The sequence below is a fragment of the Medicago sativa genome, chromosome 4, assembly GCF_051527215.1.
Source record: "Medicago sativa cultivar Bolivia chromosome 4, Bolivia_mono, whole genome shotgun sequence".
In the NCBI taxonomy this organism is placed as follows: Eukaryota; Viridiplantae; Streptophyta; class Magnoliopsida; order Fabales; family Fabaceae; genus Medicago; species Medicago sativa.
In genome coordinates this window covers 80,327,590-80,350,377 of record NC_140752.1, presented here as the reverse complement: position 1 = coordinate 80,350,377, position 22,788 = coordinate 80,327,590, and the positions used below count along the sequence as shown (strand labels likewise).

At 34.1% G+C, this 22,788-nt stretch overlaps 2 protein-coding genes across 4 annotated transcripts; one reads left to right on the top strand and one right to left on the bottom strand.

Moving 5' to 3' along the window:
* The first annotated feature begins 1,702 nt into the window (after positions 1-1,702).
* Positions 1,703-13,557, top strand: APC4 (Transducin/WD40 repeat-like superfamily protein). Of its 2 annotated transcripts, none has more exons than XM_085704143.1 (19): positions 1,703-1,949; positions 2,048-2,159; positions 2,525-2,560; positions 3,456-3,539; positions 3,816-4,055; positions 4,893-4,973; positions 6,315-6,466; positions 6,658-6,818; positions 7,199-7,299; positions 7,395-7,469; positions 8,134-8,313; positions 8,982-9,064; positions 9,144-9,242; positions 10,505-10,609; positions 11,102-11,243; positions 11,359-11,586; positions 11,691-11,843; positions 12,603-12,684; positions 13,326-13,557. In XM_085704143.1, the coding sequence occupies exons 3-19, from the start codon at positions 2,558-2,560 to the stop codon at positions 13,418-13,420; spliced, it is 2,064 nt and encodes a 687-aa protein (XP_085560269.1). In that variant the 5' UTR covers positions 1,703-1,949; positions 2,048-2,159; positions 2,525-2,557; the 3' UTR covers positions 13,421-13,557. The 2 variants fall into 2 exon arrangements, with proteins under 2 accessions (XP_085560269.1, XP_085560268.1); XM_085704142.1 differs by having other exon boundaries at positions 2,525-2,616.
* Positions 13,558-15,060: 1,503 nt separating this feature from the next.
* Positions 15,061-19,919, bottom strand: LOC146932445 (calmodulin-binding protein 60 D-like). Of its 2 annotated transcripts, XM_085704145.1 has the most exons (8): positions 19,667-19,919; positions 19,488-19,563; positions 18,761-18,819; positions 17,937-18,430; positions 17,698-17,858; positions 17,391-17,594; positions 16,628-16,862; positions 15,061-16,163 (listed from the first exon to the last, which is right to left on the bottom strand). In XM_085704145.1, exons 1-8 carry the CDS (start codon positions 19,774-19,776, stop codon positions 15,610-15,612), a joined length of 1,893 nt encoding a protein of 630 aa, XP_085560271.1. In that variant the 5' UTR covers positions 19,777-19,919; the 3' UTR covers positions 15,061-15,609. The 2 variants fall into 2 exon arrangements, with proteins under 2 accessions (XP_085560271.1, XP_085560270.1); XM_085704144.1 differs by having other exon boundaries at positions 17,698-18,430.
* Positions 19,920-22,788: the final 2,869 nt, after the last annotated feature.

The window sequence follows — 22,788 nt, the reverse complement described above, 5'->3', positions numbered from 1 at the left end:
GTTGATGGACAAAGTTGATTGTTTATGATGTGAGTTTAGATTGATTAAGTATTTGATATGAATAATTTTCTTATTTGAATTTTTTAACATGTTATTGTGTTGTATTAGACATGTGTAATACCCTCAATGACAAGATGTTGAAGATGAATGTAACCTTTTTGTGATAATATTATAAGCAAATTAGTTCATGAATTATTGTGAAAAACTTCAAATCGATCCCTACAATATATGCAAAACTATCAAACAAGTCCTTGAATTATATATTTAGTCGTCAAATTGATCCTTTGTGCAATTGAATATGTGCATCTTTTAACTGAATATATGTCCATAGTAAGTAAAAATAAAAAGAAACACATCTGGAGCGCATAATATTCAACTTGTGTCATAATTTAGTTATTGTACAACACGTCATTAAATACCCAAAAACAATGGTTCCTAACCACCCTTGATAAAGTCATATAGATGGAAATAAAATATAGAAAACCATTGTAAAATAAACCCAACTAAACAACAAGCGCATAAAATCTTCCTTCACATAATTTTTTTTACCTTCATAGAAAACGAAAATGAAAACGGTGTGATGAAACGATAAACTATGGCGATGGAATCAAAATTTTAGAGATACGTAGATGATAGTGGTTTTAGCAGGAAGAAGAATAGACAAGGGTTGTTTTTATATGAATGAAATGATAAAATTGGAAGAAGGGTAAAAGGGGAAAAATAAAATTGAAAAGTGAAAACAGACAAGTGAAACATTTTCTTTCAAACCGGCCCTCGTACATGTGGAACACACGTGGACAATACAACTCAGTAGTCATCATCACACGTTATTCTCCCTAACAACAAGATTTGACGGAGTGATCAATTTGATCGATGTTTGAAAATTTCAGAAAACTATTGCCTATTTCGAAAAATTCAAGGATAAAATTGACTGGCGCGTACAAATTTAGGGATGAAATAGTCTATATACTCGTAAATTATATGCAAGAACTCGCCAATAACATTTACTTACATATTTTCTAAATTAGCATAATATTAAATGAATTTTAAGGACTTGTCTTTCACATAATCCTCTCACACTGTCTTTCAAAATTCCCCAAATTGCCAAAATTCCCTTTGCATGCTAATATGGAGTTACAATTTGACTGGATTAGAAGTTACGCCTTGATCATTATCGGGACTTATGCGTTGATCTACATCAGACTAATAGCAGATTTGTAGTCTTGTTCTCGTATGCGTGAATATTTGATCAAAACACTAAAAACTTAAGTCTCGACATCAAAACAAACTTCTTATTTAAACTCGATTTACTTAGTTCTTAAGTTCTTTAGTGATCATTTGTAAAATGACGTTTACAAGATTTGATTAATATTACTTAAAAAATACTTGATTAATAAAAATTTCACCTTCCTTCAAAAAAAAAACACCTTTCTCTCATTTTTTATATTTTAAATTCACTAATTTTTTTTTTAAATCAATATTACTTCCTCCGGTCCTATTTACAAGAGAAAGTTGGCTTTTTAGATACATTGAATAATGTAAGTATCTAGTCAAAAACCTAAACAAAATACATAAATTATTTAATGTATCTAAAAAGTAAATTGTTTCTTCTAAATAGGACCGGATGAAGTATTATCTTCTACAAAAATCTACACAAATTATAGCTTCAAATTCACATACGTTGATTTTCCCTCCCTCCTCCATCCCCATCATTCAAACGCGAATATTCACTCTCTCTCCTCGTTTCACTCTTTTCTCTCCCATTTCGCAATTCTCAGTTCTCATTTTCTTCACTTTCACTGTTCTTAGGGTTTTGCTTCACCCACGCCATTTTCAATTTTCTGTACAAGTTCAGTGTCTTCTAAGTTCTAGCGTTAGTTATGGAAATGGACGAGTCATGCCGAGTGCTTCCATTTCAGCTTCAATTCGATAAACCCCTTGCTTCTCAGGTATTCTTCTGCATTTCAGGTTTCAATCCGTTTTACTGTTAGATTTGATTCAACATGTAGTTTTTACCGTTTGTTTGTGGATGAATTTTGTATAACAGGTGAAAATCGCCGAGTGGAATCCTGAGAAGGATTTGCTTGCTATGGTTTCTGATGACTCTAAGATTTTGCTTCATCGTTTCAATTGGCAACGCTTGTGGACCATTACTCCAGGTCTCCCTCTCTCTCTCTCTCTCTTGTTGATTTTGAATGAATTGATTTTGTATAATTGATTTTAGTTATTTTTTTATTTACTAATAAAATTGATTTTAGTTTAAAGTGGTTTGAATGTAAAGTGGTCTATGTTACATATCTATAAAAATGAGTTGAACAATAATTTGAGTGTGAAAATTAAGTTTGAGTGTGCGATGTTTTAATGTTAAGTAAAATCAAATGGCTGGAATTTGAAACTGCTTTGAAACAATAAACACATTATTGTTCTGGTTTTTCATTTGGATTTTGAAGTAATGATTGTTGGTTGTATATATATTGCTTAATTTGTGTGCTCGGGTGTTGAATGGATGCCCCTTTTAATGCAGGAAAATGCGTAACGTCCTTGTGTTGGCGTCCTGATGGTAAGGCAATTGCTGTCGGGCTTGATGATGGAACACTGTCACTATATGATGTTGAAGTGGGTAGTAGTTTTATTTTTCTAGATGGAATATTTCTAATTATTTGTTCTTGATAAACATTTTTGTTGTCTGAATTATGTGTTATAAATGTATTTCATACTGTGCCTAAGAATTTTAAAGGGAGACAAGTGTTTTTCGAGCTTTTAGGTGATCATATACTGATTGTTAGTTCTAAGGTACAACATCAGTGTAAACAAGCTAAGTTAACTCATGTCTGGTTTCAAATATGATTTTGTATGGTTTTGTGTACCAATACTTTTACTATTATGACATTATTGGAAATTGATACTAGCCATAACTGTGGACCAAAGATTCTACTTGTTCAGTTGTTTTTACAATGATGATAAGATATTTGAGATTTGCCAGCCTAACAAGTAACAAATAAGCCTTGTGATATTTTTCAACCTTACGAAGGAATATCAGTCAAAGTCCAACAATGTTACTTGAAACAAAATTGCTTTTAAATCAAAGGGGAGCCTTGATGCAAGTGTTTGAATTGTTGCCGTGTGACTGGGAGGTCACATGTTTGAGTCATGGAATCAGTCTCTTGGAAATGCAATGCAAGTTTGCTTATTAATTACAATTAATCTGCAACGGGTCCGATGACCTTGGACCCCACAATGGGGAGAACTCCATAGCACTAGGCGCTGCCAGATTTTCTTAGGAAGATTAGATAGAGTCTTAGACTCTTTGAAACGTATTTACCTGATAGAAAACACGGAACTGTTCCTTTTGAATGTTGCTTTTTCTTTTGGTCAAGTTTGTGGATATGGTTTATGGTTGATTTTTCTTTGATTTCTTGTGACATACCTAATTCCTGATATTTCCTATATGGCAGAACGGGAAGTTGTTAAGAAGCTTAAAATCACACTGTGCTGCCATCATATGTCTCAATTGGGAGGAGGACAGCCACCTAATTTCTGTATGTTTCTTCCCACCCAATTTCTATTTTTCATAATTAGTTTGATTGGTAGAATTTGATTTAGTGGAATGTCTTAAAGATACTTACAATCTACTAAAATAAAATTTCTGTGTTAATATATGCCTTGATTTTGGAAAATCCAAATGACACATAATGCTTAAGTAAGTGTTAGACCATGGATATCAAATTCTTCTTATGTGAACGAGGTGTGTTATGGATGCACTGCACATGGTTGTTTTCTTTCTAGTATTCTGATCTTTCCTTCCTTCCTTACAGGATGACCATTACCACACCTCAAAGTATGAAGATAGAACCTCCCGTTTCTTTCCTCCTGCTCCAAAAATTCCTCGAATGCCTGGATTGGTATCCGGGGATAATGGCTTCATGGATGACGGTGACGATTCATTTGAGGAACTGTCAAATTCTTCTCACCAACGATTTAACGTCTTATGTAGCGGAGATAAAGATGGGAATATATGTTTTAGTATATTTGGCATCTTCCCTATAGGGAAAACTGTAAGTCATTGTCGTAGAGGGTAGCATTTTTCATGAATAAATTGCTGAGGTGTGATGTGGGAATACCACCCTAACCTTCGTTTTTGTATTAGTTGATAGTTGATACGTAACTTTTTTTCCTTCTGAACAATTTGATTTTAGTCTGTAGACCAACTGAATAGTATTTCAAAACATCAGAATGTTTAAGATTTAATTGAGGTTAAGTTTGCAGCCAAAATTAATATTTGATTGGTGGGCTAACTACAGTAACTAAAGATACTCTCTTAAATAGTTTGCTGCAGTAAATGGGGTAACTATTGTGGTGCCGTTGATTTATTGTAGATCTAAACCCTTAACATACCCTTCCTGCTCATATACTTTTCCTTATTGGTCTGTGAGCTTACATTAGTTTTCACTTTCTGATAACATGTTGAAATTAGAGGTATTGGACTAAAAATGAGACATATAGAAGCAGGCGGTGACCAGAGAAGTCATATTTTTTGGATTCTATATAAGTATGATACATTACTCTGACTTACTAACAATCATGACCAGTAAAAGAACTATAGTGTTTTACTTTGGCTATAGTATAAGCTACTATTTAATTAACAAAGAATATTTTCCTAATTAAGTAAAAATAAAAACATATCTCTCTTGACAGATATCATAGATATTATTGATGTTGTTCTGCGAAACTTTTTTGCATACAAATGCTTGTAAAATAATCAAAACTAAACATGATAATGAAATTAGCCTTATTTGTTTCTTTATTTCCTTTATTTTCTTTTTGTTTAATGTGCTTCTTAATTTCCTTTTTCACCTAATATTGAAATATTCTTATGCTGGCTGGTGTTTCAGAACATACACAACCTCACTTTTCCTACTTCTAGTGATGGCGCTGAAAGCAGCAAAAGACTTTTGAATGCTTGTATACACAAGGTAGACTCTCTTTTTATTTCGAGTACCGAACTTCATTTGAGGATCCCCTTCTCCTTAGTTGGGGACCAAAGTAGAAAAACACAGTAGTAGTTTGATGTTTGAAATTAACTAGTAGGATTTATTAGCATATGAATTAGTATTTTCAACATAGAAAATATAAGAAAAGGAGTAAACATAAAGCAGCAGAGTGAACTACCTTAAGGATGACAAATTATATTCCACTCTGTTCAAAATTCTGCCAAAAGATTAATGAACTATTGGACCCAATGTTTATGGTAATACAATACTCAGTTCAATGGTGATTATTGTGCTATGTAATGAAATTTAGCTTGCCATGTTATCAGCCTAGATGGCAGGCAGTTAGAATCATTAAATTTAGTTAGGAATCTGAATGAGATTACTAACTACACGTGTTCCAGAACCCGTTAGAGGTTTCTCTCTTTAAGTCTCTTTCCGTACAGTTTTCTCTTTTTCTTAATTTTTAATGGCTTTCGATTTCTGTCATAACGCTACCTACACAATTTTTTTAGTGGTAAAAGGTGATGCATGGAAGTGAGATTCCAATTTCAATTCATATTTTGTTGATGCACATATGAATGATTGAATAAAAAAAGTTGAAACGACAAATTGCATAGGTTAATTAAAAACTGTCATTATAGGAATTCAGCGAAGAGATAGAAAACTTAAGAGAAAATACTCTTACCCAGTGAATGTAACCAGGAAACTTCCTCTTTACAAGGGGACTTCCTTCACAATCACAACAGACAACTCTGTTTCCTTGCTTCTAGCCTCTCCAACATTCCAAAGCCTTGCATTTAACTAGCAACCAGTGCCCTCTAATATCAGCTGTTACAATTTGTGACTGACTTTACAACCAGTGCTCCTCAATATCACACAATAAAACCAGCTGTCACAGGTTCTAATTGACTTCAATTTCTGAATTACAATTTGGTCCTCCTGGAGTACACTTTTCAGACCTTGCCTCTTTAATTACACTCAAGCATGTTTCTAACCTGCCATGAGCTAACATAAAAACTTAAGCTATTGGGTGAAGCACATGTCCTTTAATCACCTTTGTGACATGCCCCATCATGCAAGAACCTTTTGAGCTTGAAGCGTGGCAAATACATTGTCACATTTACCTTATGCTGTAACTAAACATTTCATTAGAATAATGGGGGTGGCAAATATCAACTGTAGACCACTTGCTCATATAATATAACATCTCATAACATGCTATAAATCAATTCTTTCGAAAGCTTTAGCTGATAGATGAATGAACATACCTGTCAATGCCTTAATAATTTATTTGTTGAAACTGATACTTTCACATGTCACTAGGTTGCTTTATCAAAAGATCTTTGTCGTTTGATAGTCATGTGCTCAGGAGACCTTGTTGAAGTTGTTGATGACATGGGAGCTATTCACATGGCTGGGCATAATGCAAATGGCTTGCATTGCTTAGCCCTGAACACAGCTATATTTTGGAATAGGTAATCATTCTTTGAGAAATGGGATGATCTATTGTATTCTTTCAAGACACATCATTTTAATTTCTTTGAAAAAAAATATAAAACCTTATGCCTGTGAGACAATGCAAATGAAAATAGGTTGATCATGCTTTATAATGGACATTTCTTCTGCCTCTTATTTCTGCAATCTGGTTCCCTCTATCTATGTACAGGAAAAACGAGCTCCATCAGGTAGCTCAGCAAGCTTCTAACATCGAGGATTTGACTGAGGTTGTTCGGGCATCATTATCAGTCATGTCTAGGCAGTGGTCTGATGCCATGCATACATTCAAGGAAAAGTTCAATTCTTTGTCTACTCTGATTACGGATCACGGTAACTTAAAAAACTTCATTGATATTTTTGTTTTTGTTTTATCCTAATGAATTTGAGAAAAGAGAGAAATTGATGAGAGAATTTGCAAAATTCTGAAGATGTGATTATGTATTAACTGAATCAAACAATTTAATACATGCTATTCATATTATAGTCGGATGATTCAGATATTTATATTATAGTCGGATTATTCTAGAAATACAGATAACTTTAATAAATTAACTAACATAACAGAACTAATGATCCAGATATCTGAGAGACATGCCTGATGACTCTAATACACTGTGGAAGTATTCTTAGTCATACCAGAGAAGTCTGCATGCTTTGCATACTATGCTATCATATGCTTCAATTAATTTGTTTCTATCATTTATTACTAGGACTTGATTCCTCTCCCCAAGAGGAGTTTCTGGGCCTTTTGGGTGGTGCAAGGACCAGTCCACCAGTTCATCAATTTCTTGTTAGCACTCTTGGCGAAGCGGTATACAGAAAGCTTTATCTAGCTTCTCTTGTGTTTGTTTATTAACGAATAGCTTATGAATATAGTTTTCATTCAACAATTTTATTACTTCACAGGGTGTTAAGCGCATTTCAAAGGTTCTATGCGGTGCTGGCAAAGAACTTCAACGTATTGTCTTGGAGCACCTCCAGGTACAAGATTTCACCGTGCCATATGCACAATATTTACTAAATCGGAGTAAAATGTGTTGCTGTTTGAAAGCATATACTTTTAAAGCATAACTTCTTGTTGCAGAATATCATAGGCTTTTGACAAGACCAACACAGACCGTGTCAAGGTCTATTTTTTTTTCTCTGACTTTTTTCTAAACCACATTAGAGGGTTTGAGCTAGGTCCCTGTTTCACTTAGGCCTTGTCTTAATAAAGTAGGCTGATGGGCAAGTCTGCTGATCTGCTCCTAGCATAATGGTTTGGGGCATCAGAGGCTGTTTTGGTCATCCTGAAGTGACCGAAGTTCAATTTATTGCAGAAGAAGTGGAATTGAAACTGTAATTTGAAAGCTATATTCCAGCTTCATTGTCATAAAGAAGCTTCAACATAATTTTTTCTTATATTTGCCTACTTTATTAACAATGTCGATGGAGCGTACAAACATGAGATAAAAAAATCAAAGGACACATGGGGGTGTATTGAATAAATTGTTAACAGATCTAATACATTCGTGTAATAATTTATTAAAGTTTAGGATGATCGGTTCTTCCATTCTTGACATGGTAGTAGAACTTCATTTGCTTTTTACTCAAACTATTTGTACAAACTCCTCTCTTGTTTATTAAACTCTAAATAATTTGTCAGCCCGCTGTAGAAGTTATTGGGTTCAGAATGGGAGAATTAAGAGGCCTTTCAAGATGGCGTGCACGATATCACGGCATTGGCTTGGATGAACCACTCATTAGCAATGCAACAGAAAAGGCTGGTATGCTACTTGTACAAGTTGAAAGATTTATGAGGGTTCTTTCATCTGTCTTGCAGCAGGTGTGCTTTTGAAATGGATCTTACAAGGTTTAACTTTATTATTTCCAATGTATGCTCGTTACTAATAAGATTTATCATAGTCTCGATTTCTTAATTGTTTTCAGCTATATATTCATATGAATTTGAAATAAAATATAAGTTATGTATATAGTTCAGCAACCAAAGTATAGTAATTGACTAATAAAAAAATAATCAAGATGAGAAATTTGGAGAAAACACAAGAAAAATTATGGACAAGAGAGAGGGTAGATGCGATCAAATATCAACGTTTTTCTCAAACTTTGGTTTGGGCCTAACTCAACCCATAGCGGAAACCTGATAGCAGATGGCTCAACGAATCTTTTATAAACTCTGATACCATCTTAAACATTGGGTTAGCCATCATATCTAAATTTGAGTTTCATATATTCTTTCCAAAATTTCCTGAAGATCCCTAAACTTACCAAGACATGTTTAACTTTCAAGTGCCTCTTTGGGTATCTGGTGAAACCACAAAACATTTTGTCTTGAAAAGTTTGTACTATCTCTTTACTGTAAGAACACATATTCTGGCATCATTTCTTAACAAAATAATTTCAAAATATTTCAACGTCTCCATATTTGTAAAAGCCTGTAATGTCTACTAATTTTATTTTTGTTTGTTTGCTTTCTCACGTATCCTCAACCAGTATTCGAACTTCTTCAACTGGCTATTAAAGTGTATCAAATTACTCATGTCAGAACCAAGCGACCAGCTTTTACCATATAACAGGTTTGTCAAGCCATTCCTTATTGTTTGGATTGTAAAAGATGTTATGCTATTTTTCTTATTTTACTTTTGGTTTTGGCAGTGAACTTGTTATTATATTTCTGAAGTTTCTGTATGAACAAGATCCTGTTAAGCAACTGCTAGAAATATCAGAAACAGATTATGATGTTGAAATTGATTTGTAAGTTTTTTTTGTCTAATCCCAATTGATGTTTTATCCAAATTTGTTGTTAATTTGAACTGTACATTCTTGTCATATCTTTGTTGTGGTGTTGGCTCAACCGTAGCTTGTGCAACTATTAGAGATTAGGATGTTATTGACACTTAACACATAACTCTAGGAAATGAGACATGAATTGAGTGGCATCACCGAGCACCGTAAATTAGCATAAAAAACCACTTTTTTCCGTAGTTAGAAGCAATAATTCATGTTCAGATTCTGGCCACCACCAAAGGACTTTCCTATTGTTACTACTCCCAGAACATCACAAATGACATTATAGAAAATGCATACATTCTCTTGACAGTTGACGTTCCTCAGAATTACCAAAGACAGAGCCTATGCCACGAGAATCTAGCTGCTGAAAAATGTAAAAATAAATAAATTTCATAATTCAAATATTAGGGGAAAGCTTTGGATGCTTTGAAAACTTGATTGAAATTATTTATATTAATCCTTTGAAGTTCTATTACACAAATGAAAAGTTTCACTCCGGCGGGGACTTGAACTTCCAAAGGGTAAAAAAGGCCACCCGGTGCCATAAATCTCTCACCGGAGCTGGTTCGAGGGAGAGATCAAACCCATTGTGGATCTACTGTAGGCATCCTTATCTTTTGCATGTGCAATAGGCTGATTCCTCGGCTTGAATCTGTGACCACTTGCTTATTCTCATGGTAACAGCACAAGGCATTCATTGAACTTCCTGAGGGCATTACCAGGAAAAGTATTTTCCTGATTTTGGAGAATAAGCAATTAACTAAGTTTAGTATTTACAAGAAAACAGAGGAGTTTAAAATCCAAATCATTCTATCTGTAGAAGAAGAATGATGAGCAAAGTTTGGCCAACCAATAATTGGGTTTAGTTTTGACGATTCTCAATCAGCAGGATTTCAGGGAAAACGGGAATTCCAGGAGATGATAATATTCTGGAGAGAATTGAAGTTGCTAATAGGATTGTGACATAAAGTGGGTATAGAATATAAAAAGGACGATTTCCAACCTGTAAATCCTCCCAAATTTTTACAAAATTAAAATACACATTCCCAAGTATAAAATAACAAACGCATGAAGGATGTATACCGTGAGATTATTTTCAGTAAGTGATGGAATGTCGTGTAGATGGTCTTGAAAAATATATTGATGTGTTTTTCACTGGTAGGTTTCTGGTAGTATGATTGTTCACTTTATTCTAATTTTTAACTTTATTGTGTCGAAATCTGCAGGGAGACAGCGGAAAGAATTAGAGAATTAGTTCAGTTCGGGGGATTTTCTGACACTGAATATCTCAGGCGAACTTTGGCTAAAGAATTTCAACAGTTGGAGTTAAGGTATATCCGTTTCCTTTCATCCTCTCTAGTTAGATAAGGCTTAGTTGTTAGTTTTTCCCTTTAATTGCGCTCATCAACCAAGTTAATGATGATAATACATAAATTATTATGAACCGTTTACAAAGAATCTTGAGAAAATTTCATGCACAAAACTAATGTTCTCATTCTGTCTAGAAAGGCTTATTCTATAGTGAAAAGGAAAACAAAATTATTCTCAGTTCTTTTGCTTGGAAAGTGTTGGCAAAGATAATGTTATACTCTACCTGTTTAGATGCTGAGCTTGAAAGCATACCATCTTAAGATAGTATACCCATGAAACAAGTTTATTTGCCTGTTTAGAAATTGATTTTCCTAAAACACCTGCCAATTATCGCTCAGAAGAAAAGATGACAAGAGTCAGGTCATCTAAATCCCTAAGATATCTTTTTCACATTGTTTCAGTTATATCTTTTTATTTTTCCATATTTTTCTTATGACTTTACTGTGCTTCAGCTTTAAAGAGGCCTTTCAAATGCCTTTTACGACAATCTCTAGAAAGATACTTTGTGAGGATTTATTACCACTGTTTCCCCATCCATCTTTGCCAAATGCATCATCAATGACGAGAATTCCCACATCAATATCATATTATGAGGTACTTACCACAGAATGAGCACTTTTGCTAGTTTTTAATATATATTTAGATTCTTATTTGAGTTTGATGTCAGTGTGTTCAAATTCTATAAAAGTGTTGTATTTTTATATTCTAGGATTCCTCCAGAGCTTCTTCCTCACATTACACCGGTCAACATCAAGTTATTGATTACATATCTTTTCAAGTACCTGACGAGTCTTTCTCAGATATTGAAAATTGCATATGCATAGTCAGAGGATTTATGCATGACGCAGACTCTCTAAAGAAGGGGTACAGTTCTTTGGAAGCTGTGCTGTTATGTGTTCCTGTTGATTATCAGTGTGTCGATCTGTCATTGTACAAGGTAAAATCTTGGAAGTTATAAATATTCCAAACATTCCTACTACCAATTTTCAACCCGACGCGGTCTCGATATTTGTTATTCTTAAAATGTGTTGTTGGATACAGGATAGTCAAATTGTCTTGCTACTAAACAAAGCTACTAATACTTCAGAAAGTGCTGGAGTTGGCTGTATGATAATTCTGCAAGCAAGTGATCTCCCATATGTCTCTATATCAAGATCTGCATATATAGATGTCTGGAGGTTACAAGAACTGAAGGTAAGTCATGCTAAGTCCGTTGTTTTCATTGTTTATGGCATATGTTCGGATATACGTTGCCAGCTCTTCATAAATTATCTATCCATAGAATTTCAAGTTCATTGAAGTTAAAATTATAAATTCAAAATATATCTTATGCTTAACATTTTAAGCACTGAGCACCCTTTAGACCACTCTTGTTCCAGAATAAAAACAACACTTATCTTCTGTATAATTTTTTTATTCATCGAAAGGCCAAACGGAAAGAACGAGACAGCAAAAGTGAATGAGAAACTAATATTTTGACTCTTTCTCATGTAATTATTTTCCTAAATCGTGGCTTTCATGAGTCTGTGTGTCCTGTAAGTTTAAACTTTGATGACCCATAAATAATTCTTTTCATCACAACACATCATCAACCTTTTTTACCACCTTATTTGCTTTGATAGTGTCAAATAGTAAATGATAACCGCATAGCCTTGTAAGGTAAGATGCGGCTCATCAATTTATAATAGGCATCCTAGCAGACTTCACTATTTAGTCTGCTGGGAGGAATTAGTGATAGAATTGATTGGCATAATACAAATTTTCAAATATTTGACTATGATAGTAGAATTTCACCGAACAGATTGATTGGTATTTTAGGAACTGCATTTGATTATTTTGAAAAAGTATTCCTTTTCCTTTCCCGCTTGAAACTACGTTGTGTTAATGTCAGTACTTATGTTTTTCCATTACGTATTCCATTATTCATATATTTTTGTAATTATGTTCACATAGGATTCTGCCGCTTGCCTGCATATAGGGGATGAGAAAACTCGTACTATCCCACATTGTGTAATTGCTCCCTTGGCAGTTAGTGGTAAGTACTCTCTTTCTGGCTTAAATGCATAAAAATTTAATGAGAACAATCTTCCTAGCTGATGTTCCGCAGGAATTACAAATGAATGAAGAATTTATACCTTGTTAATTGTAATCATACTTAAACCACAGAATATCTGCACACAAATTTTGTTAAATGCAATGTATTGGTTTATGAACAAATATCATAATCTAGTGTTGGTCATTATTTTTCGTTCAGCTTAGTGCTATGCATACATATTGCGGATACAATGCATAGTGAATACAAGAACTCTTGGTCCAATTTCAGAATGCTTAAGAAAAAGTTAATAAAATTCAGGGAGCATGTCTAGAAGTCCTAGCTCAACTGGCAAATGCCGAAATTGCAAGGCAGGACGTCGTGACCCGGGTTCGAACCCGGGACCTCACAGTTGTGTATGAGTTTAATTTCAGTGGATTACCCCTTCATCTAAGACCAAAAATAAAATAAAATCAGGGAGCATGGTTTTTATCTAGCTAGATTTCGTTAAAATTTGTCAATGCTCGGAGATAAATAAGTTTTGGCATATTAGAATTGTAATTGATGCTGGTATCAGTATAGTTGAGTATAAGCCATTCAACTGGTTAACTCTTTCTCAATTGTTACTTATGTCTTGCTAACAGCTTCAAGAGGCGTGGCCTGTGTATTTGCTGCTAGAAAGCGTGCCCTGGTCTATATTTTGGAGGAAGATGAAGACGAGGTCTCGGATGCAGAATGATTCTCTTCCTGATTTCTTTTTTATTTGTTAGTAGCATTTAGTTTTGTAATTTATTTATTTTTTTGGAAGAGGGAATGGTGTAGTGTTGGATAATCAGTTTCCATTTTCCTATTAGTTATTGAAATATCGTTGCAGCATGTCCATATTCTTTATTAGCGTACAATTGAACTATAATGTTCACCCATGCACGGGTGAATTACATGCAGAGAAATATTTTTGTGCGGTTAATATTTATTACAAGTAAAAAAAGAACATTCCTTCAAAAAAAAAGGTAAAAAAAGAACATATTAAAAAGATTTACGACAATAAATATAGGCATAAATACTTTTTATTGTCACCCCAAATACAGAAATCGCACCACCCAGATTTCCTCCTAAATCTTTAAAAAGATATAGCCATTCGGTTTCAAATATTTTTACTGTGGCATCCGCAGCTCTAACAGAGCTGTTTGGTGGAAAATCAGTGAGCGCATTTTTGCTGATATTGGATAATTTGGGAGACTGGTATGGGAACTCCATAAATAAACTTGTTCTTTTGAGTTTTGATACAGGGACTCATACAATCATGCGATAAAAGGTATGGAAAATAAATGGAGTTATTTTTTTTACCAATAAATAAACTTTTCTCATAATAGCTTCGTTTTGACTTCACTCATAGCTTGTTTAACAAATAAGCGTGCTCTGTTTTCCTTTCATTCGCTAACTTGATTTGCCATGGCATGCTTAGTGGATCTGCCTACCCTGTTTCCCTTCCATTCGCTGACTTGATTTGCCATGACTCGCTTAGTGAATTGCTTAGTCCTCAAATTTCCTGTTCATTGATAGTCCAACTATTCCTTGATCTTTTAACCTACAATTGCAATAGAGACAGTTCATAGTAGATGTGGTAGTACTCAAAACCAAGTTATCAAAGAATTTGGGGAACTTCATAAGATTTCATAAGTTAGTAAGTTCCCTAATAATATATTGAACTTTAGGTACATTTGACGCATATTAACGGAACAAGTTGTCACTAATTTAGACGTACGTATGGAACAAGTCGTCACTAATTTAGGTGTACAGGAAACTAAAATTAGTATTGAGTTGTTCAATCTTATTATAAATTAAGCTCATGGAAAATCCACTAACCTTTACTCATGAACTTTAAAAATAAATTGGGAGATCAATGTTTTTGTATTGATTAAAATGGAAGAATCACGCCAAAATATAAACCATCAAAATCAGTATACACGAGACAAGGTGTCATTAAGTTAGGTGTACGGAAAACTAGCATTGAGTTGTTCGATCCTATCCTATTATCAATTAAAGTGTATGGAGAAATTTAACCAACTTTCCTCATTAATTTGAAGTTAAATTGGGAGGTCAATGACGTTGTATTGATGGACATGGGAGAATCATTGTTTAAATACAGTTAAGATGTTATGCTGTAAAGATGTGTTTCCATTTTAATTTTAGCTTTATTGCTCTAAATGAATATTATTGTCATTTTCTTGTTTCTCAATATCAACACTAATCACTTAACAAAACATTATATGTCTCAGCCGACTACGACTCAGCCGACTGAAAAATATCGTGTGACTTGTGTGGAGGCGTAGTTCGTATAATGACATAAAGCACAAAAGCAGTAAACAGCAGACCAAGTAGTCATCACACCAATTCAAATTGAGAACATAAATATCATGCCACACGGCAGCTGTACAAGAGACAAATCTAGTTGAAAATCTAACCTATTCAATCAAGCAATTGACGTCAGTTCAAAACAGAATTAAATACAACCTAGCAAAAGTAGTTAAGATTTCAACTCAGTTTCCTGAGATTTCACGCTTTAGGACCTTGCCAACTTCAAGCAAAAATTGCCTTCGGTCCAAAACATGCGATCTTTCAAGCCTTTAAAACTTTTACACGTTAATGATGGGTGAGAAATATCACAAGCAGCTATGAGAGATGTTGCAGATCCATATTCCTGCACCGGCAGGTCTCTCTGCACAACTGATTAAGAATTATGGCACAGTAGTATTTTTAAGCTACACTAGCACCAAATAAACCAATCCAGGTTTCATGCCCTTGCTCAAAGTCGTGCTACGAAGTTTGAGCAAGATGGAAACACTTAATGTTGAGAAATTAGCCTTGGATGCCCTAACCAGAAAAATTACCATTACAGATCATAACGGATTAGCAATTCCTCCAGGATCAAGAGTCATCTAATTCAATGAGTTGAGCCCGTCTGTCAGCAGCCTTCTTCCTAACAAAAATACCCCATCTCAAAGCTGCCTTAAGCTTGAGCCAACCCACAACAGCTTTGCCCGAGGAACTTTTTGGCTCATCGTCAAAATTGTAGCTCATGTTGTTTGCAGGCATGTATGCAGATGGATTAGGGTACCCATCTTCGTGGGAATTGAAAGAAGCATGTGCATGGCTTCCCATGTTAAACATACGGAGCAAATGCTGCATATCTTCATTTTCTAGCATCTCATGACTTCTAATACGTATTTCTTCCTCTGGGAAGAAGTCTTCAACTCCTCTGTAAGTAGAATTTGAAATGCTGGCAGTCTGGAACCCGTGTGTTACTGTTTGTGGCATACCAAGCATCATCCCATTTTCACTTCTTTGAAGTTGAGCTTGGTGGGGAACACTCATCAGCTGGCTTTGTAGTGAAAATGCGTTATCATCAAATTGGATAGAAGAATTAAGATTAGTATTCTGTGATTGCATGGAGAAGCTGGTAGTTGTGCCATCATGATAACCTGCAGACATATACGTAATCAGCAATTGAAAAAGTCTCGTGAGCTCACCATTTTTAAAAGGCGAAAAACTATTGAGTGAAACAGTCTATGGATTGACATGGATTTCGAGCAGGTCACTATTTGTCCGGTGGCACTGTTATTCTCTTCTGATGACATTTCATCATGGGAGACATAAAAAAAAACTAATTGAATGCATAATAAACTATGCCAGTGTTCCAAATACCATTTGCCAACTTTAGTAGTTTTAATGACAAGAAAATTGGGGCAGGGGTGGAATCTGTCCACTTTTAGTGAAATCGAACTTCGAATAAAACTTTTATTGGTGCTGAGTGTATTGAACAAAGCGAGGGAAAAGTGGTGAGAAAACAGAAGTAAAACAGTAGATAATAATGCAATCCAAAACAACTGAAGAACCCTTTTACTTTTGTAGTTAATACAAAAATGTTTTACAAGGAAACACATACCTCCAACTGTTGCTCCTGTATCCATTGAAGGTTGACCTGTATTTACTGGATGTGGCAAACTATGGATAGAAGTCTGCTGTATTAAGTTTGAATACTCATGGGAACCCATGAGAGCCTGAGGATGAGCAGGTTCCAAATTTTTATCCTGATTGTAATTTAGTAGAGACTTCCCATCATACTCAATAACGTGCATCCAATTATCATATGCTTTCTTCACCAACGTGTCCACATAAACCTGCAATAGAAACCATTGGCTTTATTTAGAAAAAATATCATCTTTTTATTTCACTGTGGTTTTGAACACTATTTTTACATTTTTTTTTTAATTTCCATTGATTACCTACCATTTCTTAGTAGCACATATTATAAGTTGTATTTATATAAGTTTGTATGAAGTCAACTGCCTATCTTATCTATGCACATATTATCCAGAAATAACATTAATTATAAAACCCTGTGCAAAGTTAGGAGTGTAAATATAATAGGCAATTTTATACCACAAGACAGAGTCCAAGAATAAAACTAGGCAAAATAATTGTAGCCAAGCACTGAACATTGTTGTATCGAAATAGTGAAGCCAATTATGTTTATATCTTTTAGTTTCAATACCATGAAGTGCTTGTAACCACAACCAGATCTCAGGGCATAACCCAACTTTCATCATATGGTCTCAGAAGTCAGGTTAATCATGCTATGAAAGAAAGACGCCAATATGGTCCGAATTAAAACCTAAATATAAAATTTTCTAAGCATGATCACTTACCTTTTGACTCTCAGAGAGAGAATCAGCTGAGTGATACTCGTCGTTGGCAATTAAGCCGCTCAATTCATAAATGTGATTGAAAACAACCCCCACATTTCTTGCATCCTCGGGATAATATACATAAAGTTTTCCACTGAGAACACAAGTCTTCGCATGCTCAACAAGGATATCCCACATCTTATTTGACATGCCGCTCCCAAGAATCTACATAAGAAAGATAGTTTAATGTATGATCAAACATCTCACCTCCTAAGTGAGGGAAGAGTCGACATTAATAACCTAAATGAGCAAGAATTTAGATTCTTACATTACGCAATCTCTGAGGGTCTCTGATAACAAGTCTTAGGAAGTCTTCAACATTAAATACTCCTGCTTTATTTAGCCTTTTGTGAAAGGAACCATCCTTACCAATCTTCTCCAGTCTCCAAACCTCATCATGCAAGGCCGGTGGGTAGTGTTTCTTGTATACTATATAGTCCAAAGGAAATTTCGTTAAAACAAGTCTCATAGAAAGATATAACAAATGTAGACAAGTCATTAACTTACGTTCTCCACGATGATCCTTAACAGTGAAAGCTTCTGATTTGGCTTCACGAATACGCATTCCATCACAAAAACCTGAGGAAACTTTCAGCCCCAATCTGAACTTCCTACTCCTTATCCAACTGGAGTTGTCAGTAAATGAGATCTCCCCCAGTGTTCCTACACCATCCTTTAATATAACTTGCAGATCGCCAGACAGAAGAGGCCTTTTTCCTTCACGTTCTTTCACAATATGACTCTCAAACTCTTCTTCACTCCAATTTTCATCGTCCTCATTATTGAAATCCCCCTCAAGAACAAATACATCTAGTTTGGCACATGACTCTGGGCCTGACGTGACAATATGGCCTGTGTTTGCATCAACCAAAACAATATGTATGGCTGCCCCTTGCTCACCTTCTACTTTCCCGCCAGTAAAAAGGGGAAGGGATAGTCTGGTCTTGAAGTGCAATTGTAAATTATTGTCATCGGGGCCTTCTATGCGCTTTGGAGAAGACCTGAATTTGAATTAGGGTATTAGAAAAACTAAGTCTAGATACTAGTACTCTGCTACAAACAATTGTGATAATATAAGCTGAAATAAACACTCCAATCACCAAATAAAATAGATTGCAGTGTCACACTTCAGTCCAAATTCACACACGTTGACTAACGAGATATTTCCCATTTTTTATTTGGAATAGGTTGTGCCAAAATTAAGATTAGCCCTGGACTTTTAATTCCAACCCAAATTTTTTGCCAAGTAAGCCGACAAGACAAACCAATCTACCCTGACTCATTTTGACACCCCTGTATAATTAAACATGCTAAGGGAACAAAGATTATACCTCCCATTAAGCTTGGTGGGACCTAGTTTTGCCAAAGCACGCTCCACTTCTTCACTAACCTGTTATACAGCAAGCAAGAAAAGTAAGAAATATGACACATAGCAAAACATTATTATGCCAAGTAACATAGATTCACTTCAGTTACAGAGATGCTTCATAAATTTACATTTGACAGCACTCTGAGATACAGACTTTCAGGACTACTTACTCCAGAAAGCCTCTCATAAACCTTAGCATTTTTTGTTTGAATGTGTGGTCACTAAATTCCTATTCAATTATATCTAAGTCTCACTCAGTTGAAGCCAAGACCTACCAGGCTAAATAAAAGACAATAAAATTTAGCTATCAGATGCAAGTGATACCTTAAGGCTTAAAGTAAGGGTGCATTTGTTTTGGCTTAAAAAAATGATTTTGTTTTAAAAAAATCTAGAGATTTTAGAGAAAAGCTAAAGCTAAATTTCATTTGTTTACTATCATAAAAAATCAGTTTTTTTAAGATTTGAAGCTCTACTTGAGTTTGTCTTAAAAAAGTATATTTTTGAAAAGCTGTTAGAAATAACTTTTCATTTTGAGGTTAAAAGTAGCTTTTTTAATAAAATGGATTTTTAAAAAATCTGAAACAAACGTTATTAAAACAATAAAAGTGATTTTTTGGCTAAAAAAAAATAGAATAAACAGGTAATTATGATATTAAGAATTAATACCACAATGAAGTGAATTTTCTTACAACTCTGCGTAGAATAGGTTCCAGTGATGAACACAGTTTCTGCATACTATCCACCTTCAAGGCTTCAACAATCACACTGAAAAAAACATAAAAATAAAAGCATTTATTAACAAGTTTAAGACAACAAAAATGCTTAACATTATTAATTAACCCAAAGTTGTTAACAGGTATTAATTAACCTAGCCAAAGCAGGTCGTTTCCGATCAGGCTGACCATCTTCAGCAGAAGTGGAATCCAAACTTCTCTTCTCCGCCCTAGCTACATGATGATCAACGTACCTTCCGTGCATTCTGCTAATACCTTGTTTGGTTCCTCAGACAAAATTATAAAAACTAGCACAAGTGTTGTGTGTGTAGTAGGTTTTAAGTTATTATAAATTTGAAGTGTTGAATTTGACTGAAAAATAGTAATGAAAAGCGAAAAAAATGTAGTACAGTTGGTGTGATTATTGGTTGGTTTTGTAAGCAGCCAAACAGGATGTGACGAAAATAGAAGGAAAAGGTACAAAGAGCAAAAGGAAAAGGTAAAAATAATACGGAATCTGGGAAGTTTCGGAGAAGCGTCACTGAATTTTCTGTAATGGTCCCAAACAAAGACTGACGCGCTTTTTTGTCACACGTCGCGCCATCATAAAGTAAACCGGAACATATTCATCGTTGGATTTATTTAGGATCTTTATCATCATTGTACCACGTGGTTTGATTCCCTAAGTCAGGTCCCACGTTCAAATGTACTAAGAATTGTTGATTGTTCTATCTATGTTGTTTGCACATATTTTTGTGTGAATAGGTTTTGTAACATTTAAATGAACGTTAAAATTTTCTCAAGAGTTTCGACATTGCATGTTTAAAGCTGGATTTAAACTTAAGATCTTGGTTAAGTTAAAAGATACGCGTGTTATCTTATTTAGACACTTTTGGATTGTTTGCACTCATTTTTGTTTTTCTTCTTTTACCATTTTTGGATAGTTTTTTTATTTAATTTTCATAAGTATTAGTACTTGTTTTCGGCTTCCATGGGATAAGAACATTATTCATGCCATTTTTTCCTTTGAAAGAGTGTTTTTCTTTTCTTGTTGGTTATTAAAACGCGTTCTTAATTTCTTTCGTTACAAATAGCATTCCAAAATTTAATAAACACGCTATAGCATCTCATTGAGGTGTTTAAAAGGTTACTTTTGGTAGTGTCGTCCTTGTATATTTCACGTATTGTCCTTACCAACCAAACTAAGTTCACGAAGATAATTAAAAGAGTTACCTGATAATTCATTACACAATTAAAACGAAAAAAAGAAAGATAAAATTGTATGTATTTTTATTAGTGTGTTCGCGGCAACTATTATAAGTAAAAATTCACATTTTATATTCATTTAATAAATGATATATATGGTTTATATTATCGATCACATACATCATTTATTGAATGAATCTTTGAATGAATCTGAAAAGTACATTTTTGCTTATAATCATGATCGGATGATGTATATTTTGTTGTGTTGGATTTAATTTATATACATTTGTAAGTTAATTTTTAAAATATCTCCACACTATTCACTTCACATGATTTGATTAGATGTATGTGTAAAAAAAAATATGTCTCAACCAAAAGAAAGAATATGTTGTTCGTTCTTAGAAATCAAAAGAAAGTATATTTTTTGATTGGCTTAAATAGGTAAATCGTCTATGTAAGTTCGTGTGTTTTTTGTTTTCGTCTCTGTATCTTTTTTTGTTCTTAAACAAACCTTGTAAGTTATAAATTTGGTCTCTACTGTCATCAACTGTTACAAAAATGGGTATGTGGCAAACAAAGCATGATGTGGCAATGGAGGACGTGGCAAATGAGATTGATTTACACATCTCCATTGGAAATGGAGGTGGAAAGAAAAGAAGAAGATGGAAGAGCCAAGATTTTTAATTTTTAATTTTGTCTTTCGTTTTTTGGTTTTGATCCCTCTATGAATTTTGTTTTTTTTGATTTTGGTCCTTCTTCTAACTTTGTGACTCAGTATCTGAAACGACACATCAACGTCGTATGTCACACACTGCCACATCTTCCTCTCTTTGCCACATACACAGTTTTTGTAAGATCACGGACAGATCTAAACATTTAGTATATGTGTGGCTAAAATTCTAAAGAAAAATTAATGTAAACTATATTAAAAACAAGAAATAATATTGTTTGATGAAATACAATTACAATGAAAATTATCACCTATCTATTTGTTGAAAACTAGGGGAGTGGATGATATAATTGTGTTTTGATATAAAAGCAAGTGGATTAGAGTGAAAACTAGTGGATTAAAAGCAAGTGGAGAATCTCAAATAAATGAAAAATGTTTGGTGTACATCCCTTGGAGTGCATACAAGATGAGGAAAAAGAGAAATGATATTTGTACAACCACTTTGTGACAACTTTTTGACAACTTTCTCTCTCATACTCACATTATCCTCTTATTCTCTCTCTTTCTTTTTTCTCTCTCCATTGTTTTTAACCAATGAAAAGAAAGAAAAAAAAGTTGTCATCAAAAGTTGTATGAAATGGTTGTTCAAATATCATTACTCGAGGAAAAAATAGATAAAGTGATGTGATAAGTTGATTATGTAATAGAAATAGATAGAATGAAAATTAGATGTTTAATGGGTGTAAAAAATAATTGATGTTGACTTATTAATTCTGTTAAGAGTAGTGATATATGTACATCCATTTGAAGACAACTTTGATGACAACCTTGTTTTTCTCACTTCTTATTGGTCAAAAACAATGGACAGAGAAAAAGGGAGAAAGAGGAAAAGAACATCATGTGAGTATGAGAGAGAAAATTGTCCAAAAGTTGTCACAAAATGGATGTACAAATATCATTTCTCTTCTGTTAAATTATACCGTTGAAAAGGTTCCAACGGTCAAAAACATTCTAATTTGTTATATTGGTTTATTGAGCAAATCCTTTTAAATAAAAACAGAGGAAATGGTCTATCAGTTGGTTTCTGTTATAAACTGTCACAGGGCAGTTACAATAGAATTATGTTATAAATATTTGGGCAAATGCATCTAAAGGTCCTTTAAGTTTTTCGTTTTTCCCAAAGTGGTCCTTTAAGTTTCAAAAGTCCCAAACAAGTCCTTTAAGTTTCAAAAGTCCCAAACAAGTCCTTTTAGTTTTTGAATCGTTTCAAACAAGTCCTTTTAGAGGATGATGGTGATGATTCAGATGATAGCAACAAAGAGCATTATCCACCATTTGTCATATGCCTAAAAAGATGACTAATTTTAAGTGGGTGTTAAGAGCCAGATTTGGTACCAAAGA

Coding starts and splice junctions, on each gene's coding strand:
- LOC146932445 (XM_085704144.1), bottom strand. CDS start 19,776: ATGCACGGAAGGTACGTTGATCATCATGTAGCTAGGGCGGAGAAGAGA. Junction 19,564..19,666: donor AAACGACCTGCTTTGGCTAG/GTTAATTAATAC, acceptor TGTTTTTTTCAG/TGTGATTGTTGAAGCCTTGA. Junction 16,863..17,390: donor CTCTCTCTGAGAGTCAAAAG/GTAAGTGATCAT, acceptor TTTCTATTGCAG/GTTTATGTGGACACGTTGGT.
- APC4 (XM_085704142.1), top strand. CDS start 1,881: ATGGAAATGGACGAGTCATGCCGAGTGCTTCCATTTCAGCTTCAATTC. Junction 6,819..7,198: donor TACTCTGATTACGGATCACG/GTAACTTAAAAA, acceptor ATTTATTACTAG/GACTTGATTCCTCTCCCCAA. Junction 7,470..8,133: donor TTGTCTTGGAGCACCTCCAG/GTACAAGATTTC, acceptor ATAATTTGTCAG/CCCGCTGTAGAAGTTATTGG.